This window comes from Ixodes scapularis, unplaced genomic scaffold (assembly GCF_016920785.2).
Source record: "Ixodes scapularis isolate PalLabHiFi unplaced genomic scaffold, ASM1692078v2 PGA_scaffold8__174_contigs__length_109621045, whole genome shotgun sequence".
Classification (NCBI taxonomy): Eukaryota; Metazoa; Arthropoda; class Arachnida; order Ixodida; family Ixodidae; genus Ixodes; species Ixodes scapularis.
This window is the reverse complement of record NW_024609883.1, coordinates 32,084,642-32,100,784: the sequence shown is the minus strand read 5'-3', so window position 1 is coordinate 32,100,784 and position 16,143 is coordinate 32,084,642. Positions and strand designations below refer to the sequence as shown.

Sequence of the window (16,143 nt, the reverse complement as noted above, 5' to 3'; positions counted from 1 at the left end):
TCTCCATTTGACATCTAGAAATGCTGGAAACCTGCAAACCCTGTGGTGGATATCCAGATGACCACCATACACTCTGGGCATGCCCCAGTGCTCAATCTTCAAAACGCGCGCCTTTATTCTGCATACCACCTACTCTACAGCACTCATCCTACGAAGAATGGCTCACTCCATCCAAACATATCGCCACCATGTACCAAGCAACTCTCTTTCAAGTTCCTTCAATACACCCCCTCCAGAAGAGAGATCGTAGATACCCCAGAACTTCCTTTACGAGCGCCGGACCAGGCGTGTAGCAATAAAGTTTATTCTCTCTCTCTCTCTCTCTCTCTTGAAATAGGCAACAAGAACAATATCGTTGTAAGTGGTCCGTGGAGATGGGCATGATTGATAAGTTGATTGCATGCACAGAGCCAAAGACGTTTACAGTATATTGGCGAGGAACGGGTCCATGGCGCTCTTGATGCGACTGGTTGAGAACGACCATCACGAAGCTTCGAAGATACGGAGGGGCCGAAATGGCTATTGCCATGGAAACTGCAACGGCGATTGCCAATTACCTTGCGAAGTACCTTGCGAAGTACCTTGCGTTGTCGAACGCGTTCGAATGCGGAAACCAAACGGAGGACGCCGGCGTTCCGCATTTGAACGCGTTCGACGAGTGCAGTAGAGACAAGGGCAGCTACAGCCCTAGGTCTACCCACTAATCTCTCCAATCAGAGCTTGGTGTTCAGACGTCACCGCGCGCTCTCGTCTCCGCCACTCCCTCAGTTTCTCAGCGAATTCATCCTTTTATAATTGTGGGCTTCGTCGGTCGCCATTTTCTCATTGAAATTTTTTGACACTTCCTTATAACTTTCTTTGCCATCTGGTTCGTAGTTCGGAGCGCTAGAACTACATTCGGGAAAGGACTGAGCGTCGGCGATGGTTTAAGTTCGTTGTGAAAAAAACAAAACAAAACTACATTTAGGGGCTGCACCCTGTACATCCTATCTCACTCTTTCCGCCATTTTGTAAGTTGTCCCTCCGGGGCGATAGGTGGCGCGCGACGACCTGCCAATAAATGTCAGTCGTAACAGAAGTATGCAGGACCGAAATATCTGACCCGATCGTCATCTTAACGACGTCATTCTTTTTTTAGCATAGCGACTCCTGTTTCTGTTTTGTTTATTTATTTCTCCTCCTTCTTTCCCTCGTATGTAGAAATCACAACAGGAAGAAATTGAGATTGAGGATATTCGGGCACACACACTATCCCTTATTTTCCTTCGCCCGAGGAAAGAACTCCGGCGGAGATGGGACGACGGAGATTTCTTTTGTACCGTTGGACGGAATTCCCAATTTATCAAAAGCAGTAATCGTCCCGAGGCGACGGCGCGTAACAGAAGCACACCCTTTTTATTTCGCGCTGTTTGTTTACTTCTGCTTCGACGCTTGCTTACTTTTTCTCCGCGGAGAAAAAAATGAGCGCGCGGAGAAGAGGAAGAAGAGAGATTTGCGATTAGATTTTCCCCGTGGTCGCTCTCTCCAGGTTTGAAAAGCGGCCGAGATGTGACAGTGATGGTTACATTGCGCGCGCGCGCAAGGCATGCATTTCTTTTTTTAAAACTATTTTTGGGGGTTGCATCGTCAATAATAATGATTTCCGCCTGCGTGAAATACGGTGTGAGCACCGGCGGCAGGAAGCGTGGTGGGCGAACCGCGAGCTGACTGAGGCACTTTATTCTACTTGTGCGTGTGTGTAGGTTGCTGTGTTTTAATATGGCGCTTTTTTTTGTGTGTGTTTTTTGATTGGTTGGTGGTGGATGGAACCTGACATCATCCGTCCAAAAATCGTTGATATACATACCTTTTTCGTTTCTTGCTTGGCTGGCGTTTTGATTTAGACAGACTCTCTCTCTCTCTCTCTCTCTCTCTCTCTCTCTCTCTCTCCCTCCTTTCTTTATATAACCCGTATTCACTTTTCAACTTCTTTTATTTCATTCTTTTTATAAATTTGCTTTTGGCATTTTATTTTTCTATCAATCTTATTCCTCCCCTTCAACTTTTGCCATATTCTTCTCAAAATTCTGCCTGTCACTGTGTCTTTCTCTTGCTTCCACCCTTTTTTTCCGTTTTCCCTTCATAAAGGAATGGGAAAGGAAAGGGTGCCTATTTGTTTTCTCCTTTCATAAAGGAAATGGGAGAAAAGGCACATTTCCCTCCATAATGGAGAGAGGGAAAGAGGCTACTTCAAGTTGGCATCCCCTTCAAAAATAGAACTTATAAAAATGTAGGAGCCTGTTTTTTTTTTGTTTTTTTTTTGTGTGTTCTTTAATTTTTTTTAGAATTGGTTCAGCATATCAATAAATATGGCTGAACTTGTAACGTTGTAACCCTTAATGCTTTGTAAAATTATTTTGATTTTGGAAAGGTGTTAAATTTCTAATATTGGTTCTTACCTTTTTTTTTTTTTTGTTTTTGTTTTTTTTTTCATTATTGGGGGGGGGGGGGGGCTGAAAATTACTTGAAACTGTGGCCAAAGATGGAAAACGTAGTCTAAAGCAAAGGACAAAAAAGAAATTTTTTTTCTTTTTTTTTTTTTTTGCAACATTTAAAAAGGCACTGGGTCATCATTTTGACTCTAATGCTTGTTCCCAGCCGTTTACAAGGCATTCATAGGCGTGAAAGGAATGCTGTGGGAGCTTGCCCCACGCCCACTTGGCAGCAGGAAACTAAAGAACGAGCTTCACTCTTTCTTGAACTGCCAGCTCGAGCTGCAGGAGTCCCTGTCGGCGACATCAGGGCACAGCAAATGCGTGTGAAAATTTGAACGTTTGTTTTGGCGTCACCTTTGTTGACCTTTCTCTAAGCAACTATTCTGAATTTACAGGTACTAAATTTTATCTCGGCAAGAGTAAATCCTGGGTGTTCAGTGATCACAGTAAGCTTGCCTTGCTCAATAAATTGACGGGGTAGACCTTTAAAAGCAACACCAAATGTACAAAAATTTTTTTTTTTTTTTTTTTTTTTTTAGGCAAGGTATGCGTTGCTTGATACTCATTTTCTGTCCGAATTAAGTGCAGGCATTCCGGACCAGATGGTAAAGATTGAAAGTTTGCCGTTATTTTGCTCTAAAGTTTCAAGTGATATTTGGAAAATTTCAACGGAAAATTCACGACTGATGAGGTCCACCAATGCGTGGAGCTGAATGGTGTCGGCTACCGGGAAGTTTTCGGAAAATCACTTGTAACTTTTCAATAAGATAACGGTTAACTCTGACGCTTTAACATCTGGTCCGACCACTAGCGGTGTATGTTGCAAGGTTCTGAGCGGTCGGCAACGCTCTGTTTACTTTTGCAATGGAAAAAAGAACACCAAATGTTTTTGGGGGTACACACTGTACATAGCAAGATTAATTTACTTTTTTTGTTACCGTAAGAATCAAAAGGCTGTCTTCAGAGCGACTGGAGTGATGGAAGGTGCTCATTTTAGTCACTGACCTAAGGGATGAAAAGGGGTGCTCGTTCATGCTCTGACAAAGTAAAATATGCCAGAAAAGCGTCACTGTGATGTTTGCACCAACAGTGTCGCTCAGTGCACCCTCTTGGACAGTCTAAGCTGAAACACCCGGTTCGGCTTCATTTGGCATCTGGGGTCCCTACAGGCTCTGTAGTCCCTCATTTTGTCAAGTATAATACGAAGAATGAGACCCCAACTTCGCGTTTATTTTGTAGTTCAGACCTTATAGCTTTCTCAAGAACTGGCAGCAGGCACACCAAAGAAGCATGAAAGACTGTTTTAGCTCATGTTGTTCGCGATAGTACTACATACCAGCAAACTCCTTGTCGAAGACGAATGGTGGCACTGGAACTCGGCCATGTGTATAGCCCTGCTGCATCCCTTCACAGTTTGAAACAAGGGTGTTGTCGTTTTCCGGACGCAAAATGAAAGGTTCCGCCGATCTAGAAAGCTAACTCTCTGCCACGTCTTTTTGTTTCCACAGCGCCATGCGAACCCTGCTGTCCAAGTTGCCCCGTCCCTGGATCGTGGATGAGAAGAAGGACGACGGCTACACTGCCCTGCACCTGGCCGCCCTCAACAACCACGTAGAGGTGGCCGAGCTTCTCATCCACCACGTGAGCTCCCCTGTGTTGCTTTCACATCTCATGAGGGGTCACCGGATGCATATTTACATAGTAACCCTGGTGGTTGGAGCTGGGAGGTAGTCCAACATAAAATCGCTCAGCTTAGACGTTTCGTCAAATGGCAACAAACATGTGATACCATCTGATGGGATTTTTATTGAGCAGCACTTGCTATAGAAATTTAGTGGTGACATTTCACCTCTAAATTCAGCAGGAAAATTGCATCGTCACGTCACGGGACACTGTGGCATCGCACGACACTGTGACATTGTGAGAAAATTGCATTGCGACGTCACGTAACACATGCTTCACATGACAAGTACCACGGCATCATGTGACAACACAATGATTTCCACACTAAATCTAGCAGGAAAATTGATGCCACACGACCTGACGTCGGGTCACGTGACCATGTCACATTACCTCAGGTTACATGATGACCATGACATCATGTGACAATGCTACTTGAAACTGTGACATCAATTTCCTTGCTAAGTGTAGCAGGGAAATCGATGTCAAGTTACACCATGTTGTCACATGGCATTATGACGTCATTCGATCAGACCAAAAAATGCAAGCAAGAAAGTCCCATGGAAGGTTTCCTTGGGGTTCAGTAAACAAACGTAGGACATCCTGAGGGTAATGATTAAAAAGTGCAACAAGACGATGGACACAGAAGAAGACACAGAAAACACAGCGCTACTTACAACTGAACTTTATTTTTGCTGCAGCTTGGTATATATTACCGGCAACAACACAAACGAGTAAGGAACGATATGTAAATACACCTCACAAAAATGATAGAAAAAAACATAAAAAGGCTAAAAGTCCTGCATCACTCATCGGCACTCACCCAAAACTAGTGATCCTTGGTCAAGAAACTGCAATTCTTTTTCGTGGTGGCATTTCAAAATGAAGCAGGACTCGGTGTAAGCAGTTCTCTTGAACTCCTGGCATTTTATCTAAGGTTTACGTTTGCCACATTGGACGAAGGCACTTTTACTCAAGATGGGTGTGTGTATCGGTTTCCGTATACAGTCTACGCTCATTACAATAGACCTGGTTATAACAGACTTTTGGATATAACGTACCGATTTGTGAAGGTCAGTTGGTTTTCCTCCATATCTGCATACAACATACTCCTTTTACAAGAGACCAAAATCTTGGTCAAAATGAAGGTCTGTTATAACGAGCTTAGACTTTAGCACCGGTACTCAGGGACATTTTTCTAGCGGCCCTTGATCGGATCCTGGCTAGACTTGAGGGTTCTAAGGTTGTAAGCCTTTTTAGATTTGTGGGGGCAATTTTTTAGTCCTCTTGGACTGCAGCTCAGATGTCTTTGAGGAGGTGGTGTCCGTGACCCTGTCCACTTTTAGTGACTGTCTAAGGCCCCTGGTGCTAACACATGAAGTGCTGGTGGGAGGTTCCGTTAAGTTCTCGGACCTGAGGCTTGCCTTCCGACCGGGGCATGTATGTTAGATTTATGAACCAAGGGGGAACCAAGCCAATCCTGCCATTCGCATCAACGCACTCAAAACTTGTGTACAGGGGGATGATCAGTCTCTGCTTCGGTAACACTCTAAAGGAGTCGTGCACTCACAAGATCAATGAAAGTTTTAAATATCAGGTGTCAAGACTCAAGTCTGTGGGGTATCCAGTCTCCCTTCTATCAGCCGTAGCAGAGAACACTCTCAAGACATTAAAGAATAAATATATTCAGGGAACGGAAGTGCAGAGGAAGAAAAATGAGAAACCAGTAGTCATACCATACCTACATAAAACGTCCCATAACCTTAAAAGAGTGGGCTTGCATGCAGGGGTTAACATTGTTTTTTTCAGCACCTGTCAAGTTGACTAGTTTATGTAAAAAGGTCAATTTCACTTCGAACATCATAATCATACCTGGCTGCACGAACAAGCACAAAACTTGCTTTGCTGGAGTGTACAGAAGAGGTTGTCTACTCCGTGCCATTATCGTGCTGGCGTTATTATGTGGGGCAGACTGGTCGCTGCCTAAATGAAAGATTGAGGGAACACCGGTACAACGTTGATGCCGTGATATCAGGACACCTCGGTGTGCATTGCCGGGATTGTGGTTGAACTCCAATTTTCCCAGATTGTACTGTACTAAACAAAAACAGAAACAAAACCACAAGGGAAATGCTCGAGGCTCGAGAAATTGCTAGATTAGAGCTGCAATGTGTCAGTGCACCCTCTTTATCTTTATTCGAAAAAAAGTTGCAATTTCTTGACCAAGGATGACTAGTTTTGGGTGGGTGCCGATGAGTGATGCAGGACTTCTAGCCTTTTTATGTTGTTTTTTTTTTCTATAATTTTTGTGAGGTGTATTTGTATATCTTTCCTCGCTTGTTTGTGTTGTAGCCGGTAATGTATACCGTGCTGCAGCGGAAATAAAGTTCAGTTGTAAGTAGCGCTGTGTCTGTGTCTTCTTCTGTGTCCGTCGTCTTGTTGCACTTTTTAATCATTATGAATCACCAACTTGCCCAACTTTCTACCCTCATCCTTAGCGTATCTTTTGGAATTTCACCTGAGACGTCTTCAGTACCTGAATGGGACATTTCATGCCTAATGTCCCAGTCTGGACGTTCTTAAAGGGCACTAAAGAGGATCCTGCGATCGCCTGTTTTTGGACATAGCTGATTTTATGGGCCCTAAGAACCTTAAAAATTCAAAAATTATGATCGCGCAATGCCAATTTTCTTATAAAAAAAAAACGTGATGGAAGGTTGGGACACACCCCTTTCTGAGCGGATTCTTTTTGCTCGGAAAAGGTGGGGCATACGCCAGTAGCGGTGTCAGCGCAGTGATGATGGACGCTTGTTGGCCAATCATAACCCGCCTCTTTTGGAGAGGCAGCTTGTGATTGAGAAACGGCTTACGATTGGCCGACGAGCAATTGAGAGGCGGCTCAATCTTTTATAATTCAGAATTGCGTTACAAAGATACGGACAGGACAAGTACTTACAATCACCTAAGTGTTTAATGCATGAAAAGAGAAAGACGAAAATAAAATGCTTTAACAAACTAAAAAAATAAAAATAATAAATTGGAAAATAAAGAAAGAGTGTGATAACAAGAGAAAAGCCGCCAGATTAAGAAAAAAGGTTTGTGGTACCACATCTCTTTTATGGACAGTGATATTGAAGGTATCCTAATGCATGTGTCCCCTTTTTCTATTATGGATTTTGCCTCATAAATTTTTCTGGCTGTCTTGCTCCAAAAGCGATTGAGGACTTTTGTTTGATTAAATATAGGAGAATGTTTACACTCTCTGACATGTATGGCTTGGTGACCTGATGGCGACGAACATAGAGAAAGGTCATGCTCTCGTAGTCTTATATGAATGCAGCGGCCAGATTGACCAACACACACTCCCACAAGTGCACGGAACTTCGTGCACAATGTTGTCATTGCAGCATATTTATGTGTGTACTGTACTGAGCATTCATCTTGTTTGTTTTGGGAGTGGATCTTTAGACACAGTTTTTTAAGTTCATCAGGTTCTGATAGTACCACCTGAATGTTATATTTAGAGGCTATCCGTTTCAAATTTTGAGAGGTTTTACCCAACTAGCCCAACAGCTAACATTAATTTTTTTTTTTTAAACTGGTATGCATTGTTCACGAGATAATCGGGGGTGCATCTGTTATGTTCGGAAATGGCGGCGAATATTGGGGATATAGTAGTCAAGTGGCTTCATCAGAGTTGACAAAGCATCATTCTGTGATGCAATCACAGAATGATGCTTTCACATGATGTTGTACAATCCCTTGGAAAGCAGAAGAAAAAAATACTTGAGTACAAGTATTCTAAAGTACTTCCCAACACTGCCTATAGCATTGTGTTGACTATGAGATGCATTTAGTTGCTTCTTTGCATTTTTTGCTACCTCTCTCGTTTGGCCCTCTCACCGATCGTTCTGTTATCTTTCACACAAACACTGCAGGGGCGAGCTAACATGGATCTGCAGAATGTGAACCTCCAAACTCCGCTGCATCTTGCTGTGGAGCGCCAGCATGCACAGATCGTCAGGGTGAGCGGGAATCTGCCCTTGTTGTTTTTGCATGTACTGCACAGAAAAGGCCACACTAAAGTGATGATCAAGTACTGTATTGTTTGTAGTATAGTCCACAGGGACAAATGTGGGCTGAAAAAAAGAAAAAGATTTTCCTTTGATAGTCTGTATCTGGTGCATAATTCGCACATAAAATTTTATTCGCAGCACACCTTGATAGATGCCTACATTATATAGCGCACAAAAGAAGCTTGCATTATATACAGAAATCCTAATTGACATGAATGGTCATTCACAAAATCTAGAAAAAACAAGTCCTCATATAGTGCGCACCACATGAAGTTTCAACTTTTAAACATCTATGCAGTCTGTGGACGAATGTCCAGAAAATATGGCATTCAAGAGGAAGTGTTGAATTTGGCAATGGGAATTTTTAAAAGTAGCCTCAAACAAGTGTTTTGTATCACCATTATGATCAAACTGCACGTGTGAGACAGAAGAGATGTTAATGATTAATATTCAGTACGAGCAGAAGCAGTTCCATTGTGCATTTCTAATTCTCTATTACGTAAACTGTTTGCTCGCCTTGTCAAGCTCATACAGTTGTTTCGCATCTTTGCCCTGGCTGATGAATACTAGACCTTCTGGGGTGCTCAGTTGTGAAGACAAAGAGTACTTTCCGCAAAATGGTGTGTGGCCATGTGCGTATATATCTCTTGACAGTCGCTTTAGTTGTGCAGATTGCCTGCCTCATTATGCGAGAGCTTTCCACAGCGATCATTATATGTTCCTATATCGTCAAGACCAAGACATTGAGCATGGTGGAATGTCGTGCTCGGTGCCTAAGCCCGGGCCTCTTCTCAGGCCTAAGCATATTTTCAGCCCCGTGATATGCCGAGCTTCCTCCGTTGATCGCAGCAACCGGCTCTTTCAGGTGCTTTGCGAAAAAGTAGATGCTCAACTTTCTTTAGTATTGGCCTGGAGACAATAAAAACTCATTACAACGGACTTTAATAGTGATCGTAAGACTTTCGGTATGTTGTAAAAGGAGTGTGCAGAAAGCAGATACTCTCTAACTACAGACTTTGACATGGATTAGAGCTGGAGTCTATTCTAACCAGTTAGATTGACGAAATGTGAATGGACATTAGAAAAGAACTGGATTATTGAAACTGGTAAACTTTTAAAGGTAGTGATGATTGTCATTACCTTTAGTGAACAACGAAAAAAATAGAATCGATCCAAAAAAGCATACATACTAGTCAGAAATATGGGTTACCTAAGTGAAGAAATTTATCTGCAAAACTATATATTCGTAAAGAACTAGGAATGTTGCATTTTAGGGACCAGATGATGTATGATATTAATATAAAACATTTTTTTAACAATAAACAAACTTGAGAGTGATAAAGGAAGAATTTTAAGATCAAATAGAAAATTAGTTGAACCATTTATTTATACCAAATATGGAGAGGCCACGGAAAATCATTATATACCCAAGATTTTTATTGAATTACCTGAAGAGTTACTGAAGAAAAAATCCTCCAAAATATAAAAGCTGTCAAAAACGTGGATATTCAAACAGAGTAAAACACACCCCTGGAGAATTGGTTCGCTTCAATAAGATGAATTGTACGAAATGACATAAGTGATGCCAAAATCCCACATATCTTATATATTGCTGCTGTTTAATGAATTAGTGGACGAGAGTGTAACTATATTTTTCTGGAGATAGAAACTCTATGTATTTTGCAATAACGTGCTCTAGCTAGTGCAAGTTTTTTGATTCTTTAATAAAAATGCAGAGGCATCTGTCGCATACCACACACAAGCCAAGATTGGCTTATGTGGGATTTAGATTCGAACTGTATTTTAAGAAGCAACTAAATATTGTTTTGTATTTTATTGTATTGTATCACCGCACGCTTTGGGTCATACGAGGCTCCGAGTGTCATGACAACAGTTCGCAAAATGGATGCCACCACTACCGAACCAAGGCCGCATAATATCCAAAATAATGACTGCTGTCGAAGAGTCTGTCATAATGAAGAACTACTTACAAATTCCCTAATATATTCTGTTATATCCAAACGCATGTCATAGACAGAAGTCATAGATGTCATAGACAGAAGTCATAGACGAAGTCGGCTCACTGGCATATAGACAGGATGACCAACAAAACTTCGCAAATCGGCACGTTATAACCGAATGTCTATTGTAACCAGGCTTGTTGTAAGGAGGCTATAATGTATATATCTCCGTGATGTGTTCCATCCATGTAACTAAACTTAGAACAGTTTGCTCGAGCGTTCACTTTGAACGAGGCACTGACCGCAACGGCGCGGGTCATTGTACGTGGCAGCACCTGGTGCGCGAGGGCTGCAACCTGAACGTCCCGGACAAGGACGGGGACACGCCGCTGCACGAGGCCCTGCGGCACCACACCCTGTCGCAGCTGCGCCACCTGCAGGACATGCAGGACGTCGCCAAGGTCGGCGCCAGGGGCTCCACCTCGGCTGCTGGGAACCTCGAGGTGGGTGCCATTAAGCGTTTGGGGGTCGCGCAACTTTTCACCTCGTTGGCCCTTCAGATTGAGATTATTTTAGACTTCAGTCGGCCAACGGAGCGAAAACGTAGAGGCGTCTTTTTGGAACGCTCGAACTCCGGTGCGCACTTCGTGCCTTTCCGCCGCTTTGACTGTGGCGCACACCGTTTACAAAGGTAGGTAGCTCTCACCGGAGGCGGGACGACCAACGCTTTTCCTTCCTGTGATTCTCGCCTCTTTGGCGACTATGAAAGCGATATAATCACTCGGTGGTCGTGAAATAAAATTCATTACTGAAGCGTTTGTGAAAAACGTTTGGAAGTGCTGGGTCTTGGACTGTGCAGCGAGGAGCTCCAGAAACAATTGGGTCTGAGTTTGTGTGGGGTTTCTGGATTTGTAAGACGGCGACGTCCGTGAGGCTCTCGTCGTCGCTCTCGTTCGCGGAACTGTCACACTCGTTCTCCGGAGATTTGTCGCAGAAGCTTCCAGAGCCCTTTCTGGGGTTCTCTTCTCCGCTAAAATCACCTTCACCGTCACTCGTGTCGCTAAAATATTTTCCGTTAAAAGCGAACGGAGACAAAGCTGTCATGACACACTGTGCATAAATGTACAAACAAAATTCTGCTCGTCCAGAAAAAAAAAATATAGAAACGAATCTTGTCTCGTTAAAGCTAAGACCGCAAGCAGAAATGAGACTTTCAGAGTACGACCCCTGACCGCGACGGCAATATTTCTCTGTCGGATGACATCCGATGCACGACCTCCTAGAAGATGAGGCCGGTGCGACCGTCCCACCCTCCGACGCCATCGCCAGTGGATCCACGCACAGTTATCTAGCTCGCTTCTCCGCCTCGTTCCCCGTGACGAAAGCGCGCTACAGCCGCCTCGCCTTCCTCGTAGAAGGGAAGGGAACATGCCACGAGCTGGCAGAATGAAACGGTGTACCGTTAGAACGACATCACAAGAATAGGCTTTGATTCTCGGGTTCACTTCCGTCATGCGAAGAATGCATGGCGGTGCGCGTTAGTTGTGTAATTTTGCCACAGGGGGCACACCCACCGTCACGGAGATGCATCTTGATAGGAGACCGAAACTTAAAAGCATGTCCAAATCTAGTGTTTTTTCGAGTGTCGTAAAATGTTGCACGTGCCTCATATTTTCGTAAAGTGCACCGACGTAGTGATTTTAGACGATGCCCAGAAAGATCCTAATTGAAGCCGTACCTTTAAGTTTAAAAATTAAGGTTATAATCGCTCGGAAGTAATTAGGAACCTAATTAGTACTATAACAAATGTTATTGATTTTTCTAAATGGGCCCTTTGGCAGAAGAGGCCAATACGACATCAATAATCTCTCTGTGCGACGCATAGTTTTCTCACGAGCGATTTGACTGGCGTTCTGTGAAATGCCCCTGTATGCCGTAAAATAGATGTTTTCTGGTGTAGGCACTCGATATGTCCTTCGCTTATATTTCGTGTGGTTTAAAAGTAGGGGGTGTGCATTTATCGAGGCACGGGCGCACGCTCTGTATTTTGCGGGAGTTGCCGAGGGCCGGCATCTTCGGCGAGGGGACATCCTTGCCTCGGGTTTGCCACGGTTGCCGCACCGGGCACTCTTTGCCTTGCAGCTCCTGATGGGGTTGGGGAGTCAGGGCGCGGACAAGAAGTCCAGCGCCTCCATTGCCTGTTTCCTGGTCTCCAACGGTGCCGAGCTCTACATCAAGAACAAGAAGGGCCAGGCACCACTGGACCTCTGCCCGGACCCAAACCTGTGCAACGCTCTCGTCAAGTGCCACAAGGATAAGTCCTGGTAAGCGGACGGTTGAACCTTGCCTCGTTGGCGAGGGTCACCACCTGCTTGCTTGCTTGTTGTTGTTTTGTATTTTTCTTGGCCTCTTTCTAATTTTCTGTGTGCACATATTGCTAACTTCTGTCCTCTCCGACATACTACAGTAGGATCTCATTACCGTAAAATATTGGGGGAGCGCCCACCCCACTTTTGCTGAAAACTCGGTTAGTCTAGACAGGGTCGCTTGTCCGATCAAAAGATGGGCACTTAACCAATAATTTGCAGAATTCCCAAGTTTTGGAAATGCTAATACTAGTGGGCACTTGTATAAAGTGGGCGCTTCCATGGTATTTTACGGTGGGTGGGAACCTAAGAAACCAAGCAACACCATTCTACTTATCACGAGACAAGAAGACTCTCTGCAGATAGCACCACCCAAAAAGACATTTCATGAAATTTTACTTATCCTTGAATTTTCATATAACATGAGAGTTATTATTAGGGTTCCTCTGAGGGTTCTACGTATGAAAGTTCCACTTATGAGAGTTCGTTTGAGTGTTCTGCTTTCCACTTATGAGAATTCCATAAGAGGTTTCTATCTGCGAGAAGAGGTGAATGCTGTTTTTATACAATATTTAATTGCGGTTCCTAAACGTTTGGTCTGGAAAATTTGTGCTGCGGGGAGAGCTTTTACAGCGGAGCTGTTAAGGGCTTGCTTTCCCAGGATCATGTCCCCCGCAAAGAAATGAAGACACCGAACTCTGGACACCTACCGCCATTTATGAGGGACAGTGGCAAGCCACGTATCTGGTTTTTGTCGTCGCTCATAGATGGCGGCAGCCTTTCCACTCTGGCTTGCTGACTTGCGGCCGGCCATAACTTTCCATTGTACGGCTCTGCTGGTCTTTCTTCTTCACCAGAGTGGAAAGGCTGAAAGGTTTTTCATAGAACTTATTGAACCAATACAGGCGTGCTCCTGGTGCTACAGAAGAGCTCATCAGATTGGGTGAGGAGCCTACTTGAAGAACTTAGTGTACGCTCACTTGGCTCAAAGTATCACTGAAGGTTCAGAAAGGCTTTCCGGCTTTACTAGTTTATCAAGGAACAGTAGCAACAACGGACACCGTCTTAAAACGTGCCCAAGGATGCTGATGCACACGAGGTAGCTGAATGCCGCTGCATATGGAAACGGCGAGGCTCAACAATCCTAACAAGCAGATGCTCTCTAGAATTGTGAAGACGAAACGGTTGCTGGCAAGATGTTGTTGGCATGTCTTTGAATCGTGTTTGTTGTTTGTTGCTTTAACAGTGTGGAGGTTTGGGCAGGGAGCATTGGAAACTCTTCCTGCCCAAAATGCCTAATAGTAATAATGTTGCATGTATGTTTATACAGGCGGAAGTTAGTCAGCCTTATTGGGCGTCTGATGTCTCAGCTGCAAATAAGAAATTTAGTCAGTGCAGTAAAACCACTAGCCTGGGGTTTTTAATGTGCACTACGCAATAGCGGTACACGGCTGCACGCCAGTGCAATGCTCATCCAGGCTGAAATGGGCAGGGGTAGGGATTGAACCCAGGGTCTCTGGGTTCTACAGTGCAAGCTTTCGCTCCACATGCTGCAAGCTGGTGTGTGCTAGCCCATTCGGCCACCGATCCCGCCCCCCCCCCCCCCTCCCAAATATTTGGCCCAAACCACTATTCGCTACAGATCATAAGAACCAATTGACAAGTCATAATATATGGTCATGTGCAAATAGTGGATTTGGAGTTCAAAGTGAAAGTGGTTTTGGCTGAATATTTTTGAATTGAATATTGAATAGTTTCTCTAAGCCTTTCACTACTACACCATGTTTAAACGAAAACCCAGCTTAACTCATGAAGGTTGTTCCCAAGCTTCCATTTGACCACTTCTAAGCAAACTTAAACTTAATCTAACTCTATTAGGGACAGTCACCTCAGGAAGTCCAGTGCCTACATTGGGATGGCAAGTAAATGACACATTTGGCATAAAACTGAACCTTTAGAGACGCCCACTTTCACCTAATTGGTGGGATTTATAAATCTTCTTGCCGTATGCAAATATCTTTCCTTAAATCTCAAACTTAAGAAAAAGAAAAACAACTAACTTCTCATTTTGCACGTTTTACGTCCTTTTGCTGCAAAGCACTTAGTTGCCCTCGTCAGACAGCGTCATGCTATGGGCATTTCTCGCGAGTTAAAACGTCAAAGTTGTTGCGTGTCGAACGGTACGTGTGAATTAGGCAAATCTGCGCAACTCCAATTTCGCAATACCGATGCTCGTAAAAAGAAAAAAATTCATTGCGTGAACAATGCAAAGACGTGAAATTTATACAAAAATGCAACTTATATAGCAACTTTGCTGCGAACATGTCTCAATATGCAAAAGTCTGACTTACACAAAGGTGTGACATATAGTCCAGAAAATATGGCACTCTTGCATAATAGCCACAGTTTAATTTCGGAAGTTTTACTGTATTGTAGATATAAACATTCACGAAGTTTAGGTTTCTTTTTAAAAACACGAGGCACATACACACACCATCCCACTTCAAAGCGTGCTTTGCTCATAAGTATGCGATCGCAATATTTATACTTTTAAAAGTGTTGATCGCGGCGGGTTAGTCCCATTCGGCGCACTTCTTACTGAGCACCGGTGCACTGCGGTAGAGCAACACCCGTGGAGCTCGCTTCCGCGGGTGTTGTTTTTCCACAGTGCAACTGTGCTCGTTAAAGGGTAGTCCAAAGCAAACCGCACTGCACAATGCCGTCCGGGAAAGTCTGAAACCCAGAATTTGTGTTTTTTTTTTTGTAACTTCCGCAGGCACAGGTGGAAAGTGTGCAGTTGTATGGGAACGAAGCAGCAAGCGCCCTGGCGACAAATGGAGGGAAAGGGGGTTTGAGAGAGAAAGGGAAAAACGCACATATAGTCAGTTACAGGTTAAGAAGGTAGCGGCAAATGCCCCTCAAAGGGAATGAGATATCCCTCCGCCACCTCCGCATCCAATAGCGTCCCACCGTTTCCGTGACGTCGCGGCCAACGCGCGAGGAGGGTCTTGCCTTTCTGTACATATTTGCTTTATCTTTCGACTTTAACTTAGCATTGTGGAAGCCACGAGAGGGAGATTAGAGTTCTCCCCCACCGACGGAAACAAATACGGATTTTGGGGATTAGCTTCCCCCCCAATGGATACAAAGGCTGCTTTCAGGGGCTCGGTTCCCTCTCCGATGAATACAAAGGTCGCTTTCTTAAAAAGTGGGATCGGAGACAAGTGGGAATCCATTGAAGCGGAACAAGGAGAGTTTCCAGTGAACTCTTCTTTCGACTGCGGAGGGATTTGAAACGGGCGCATCACGATTGTGGGAGGAGCTTCTCCTACCTTCTTGACTTGTAACCGACTATAGTCACCACAGACGGGAGGAGAGAAAGTCCCCTTTGTGGAGTTTTTGATGGACTTCAAGGAGGAGAATACAACAAAAGCAACTGCATCTTGAGCCTCCCTTTGTCCTTCTGTATGGTTCCAGAAAAGCAATAAGAGCACCCTCCCCACCCCTTTCTACCACCCCGCTCCCGCAGAAGGTTCTCGAGGAGGGTGAGGAAGGGGGACCGCCTTCCCCTGATTAGCTACTGCAA

General features: G+C 44.2%; 1 protein-coding gene across 1 annotated transcript in view; it reads left to right on the top strand.

Annotated features, from left to right (window-relative positions):
- The window catches only part of LOC8032653 (E3 ubiquitin-protein ligase MIB1), a 522,024-nt gene that overhangs the window by 479,652 nt on the left and 26,229 nt on the right, over window positions 1-16,143 (top strand). The window contains exons 13-16 of the mRNA XM_042286613.1: window positions 3,983-4,115; window positions 8,093-8,179; window positions 10,524-10,694; window positions 12,334-12,515. Coding sequence (XP_042142547.1) covers window positions 3,983-4,115; window positions 8,093-8,179; window positions 10,524-10,694; window positions 12,334-12,515 — 573 coding nt within the window. The remainder of the gene's footprint in view (window positions 1-3,982; window positions 4,116-8,092; window positions 8,180-10,523; window positions 10,695-12,333; window positions 12,516-16,143) is intronic.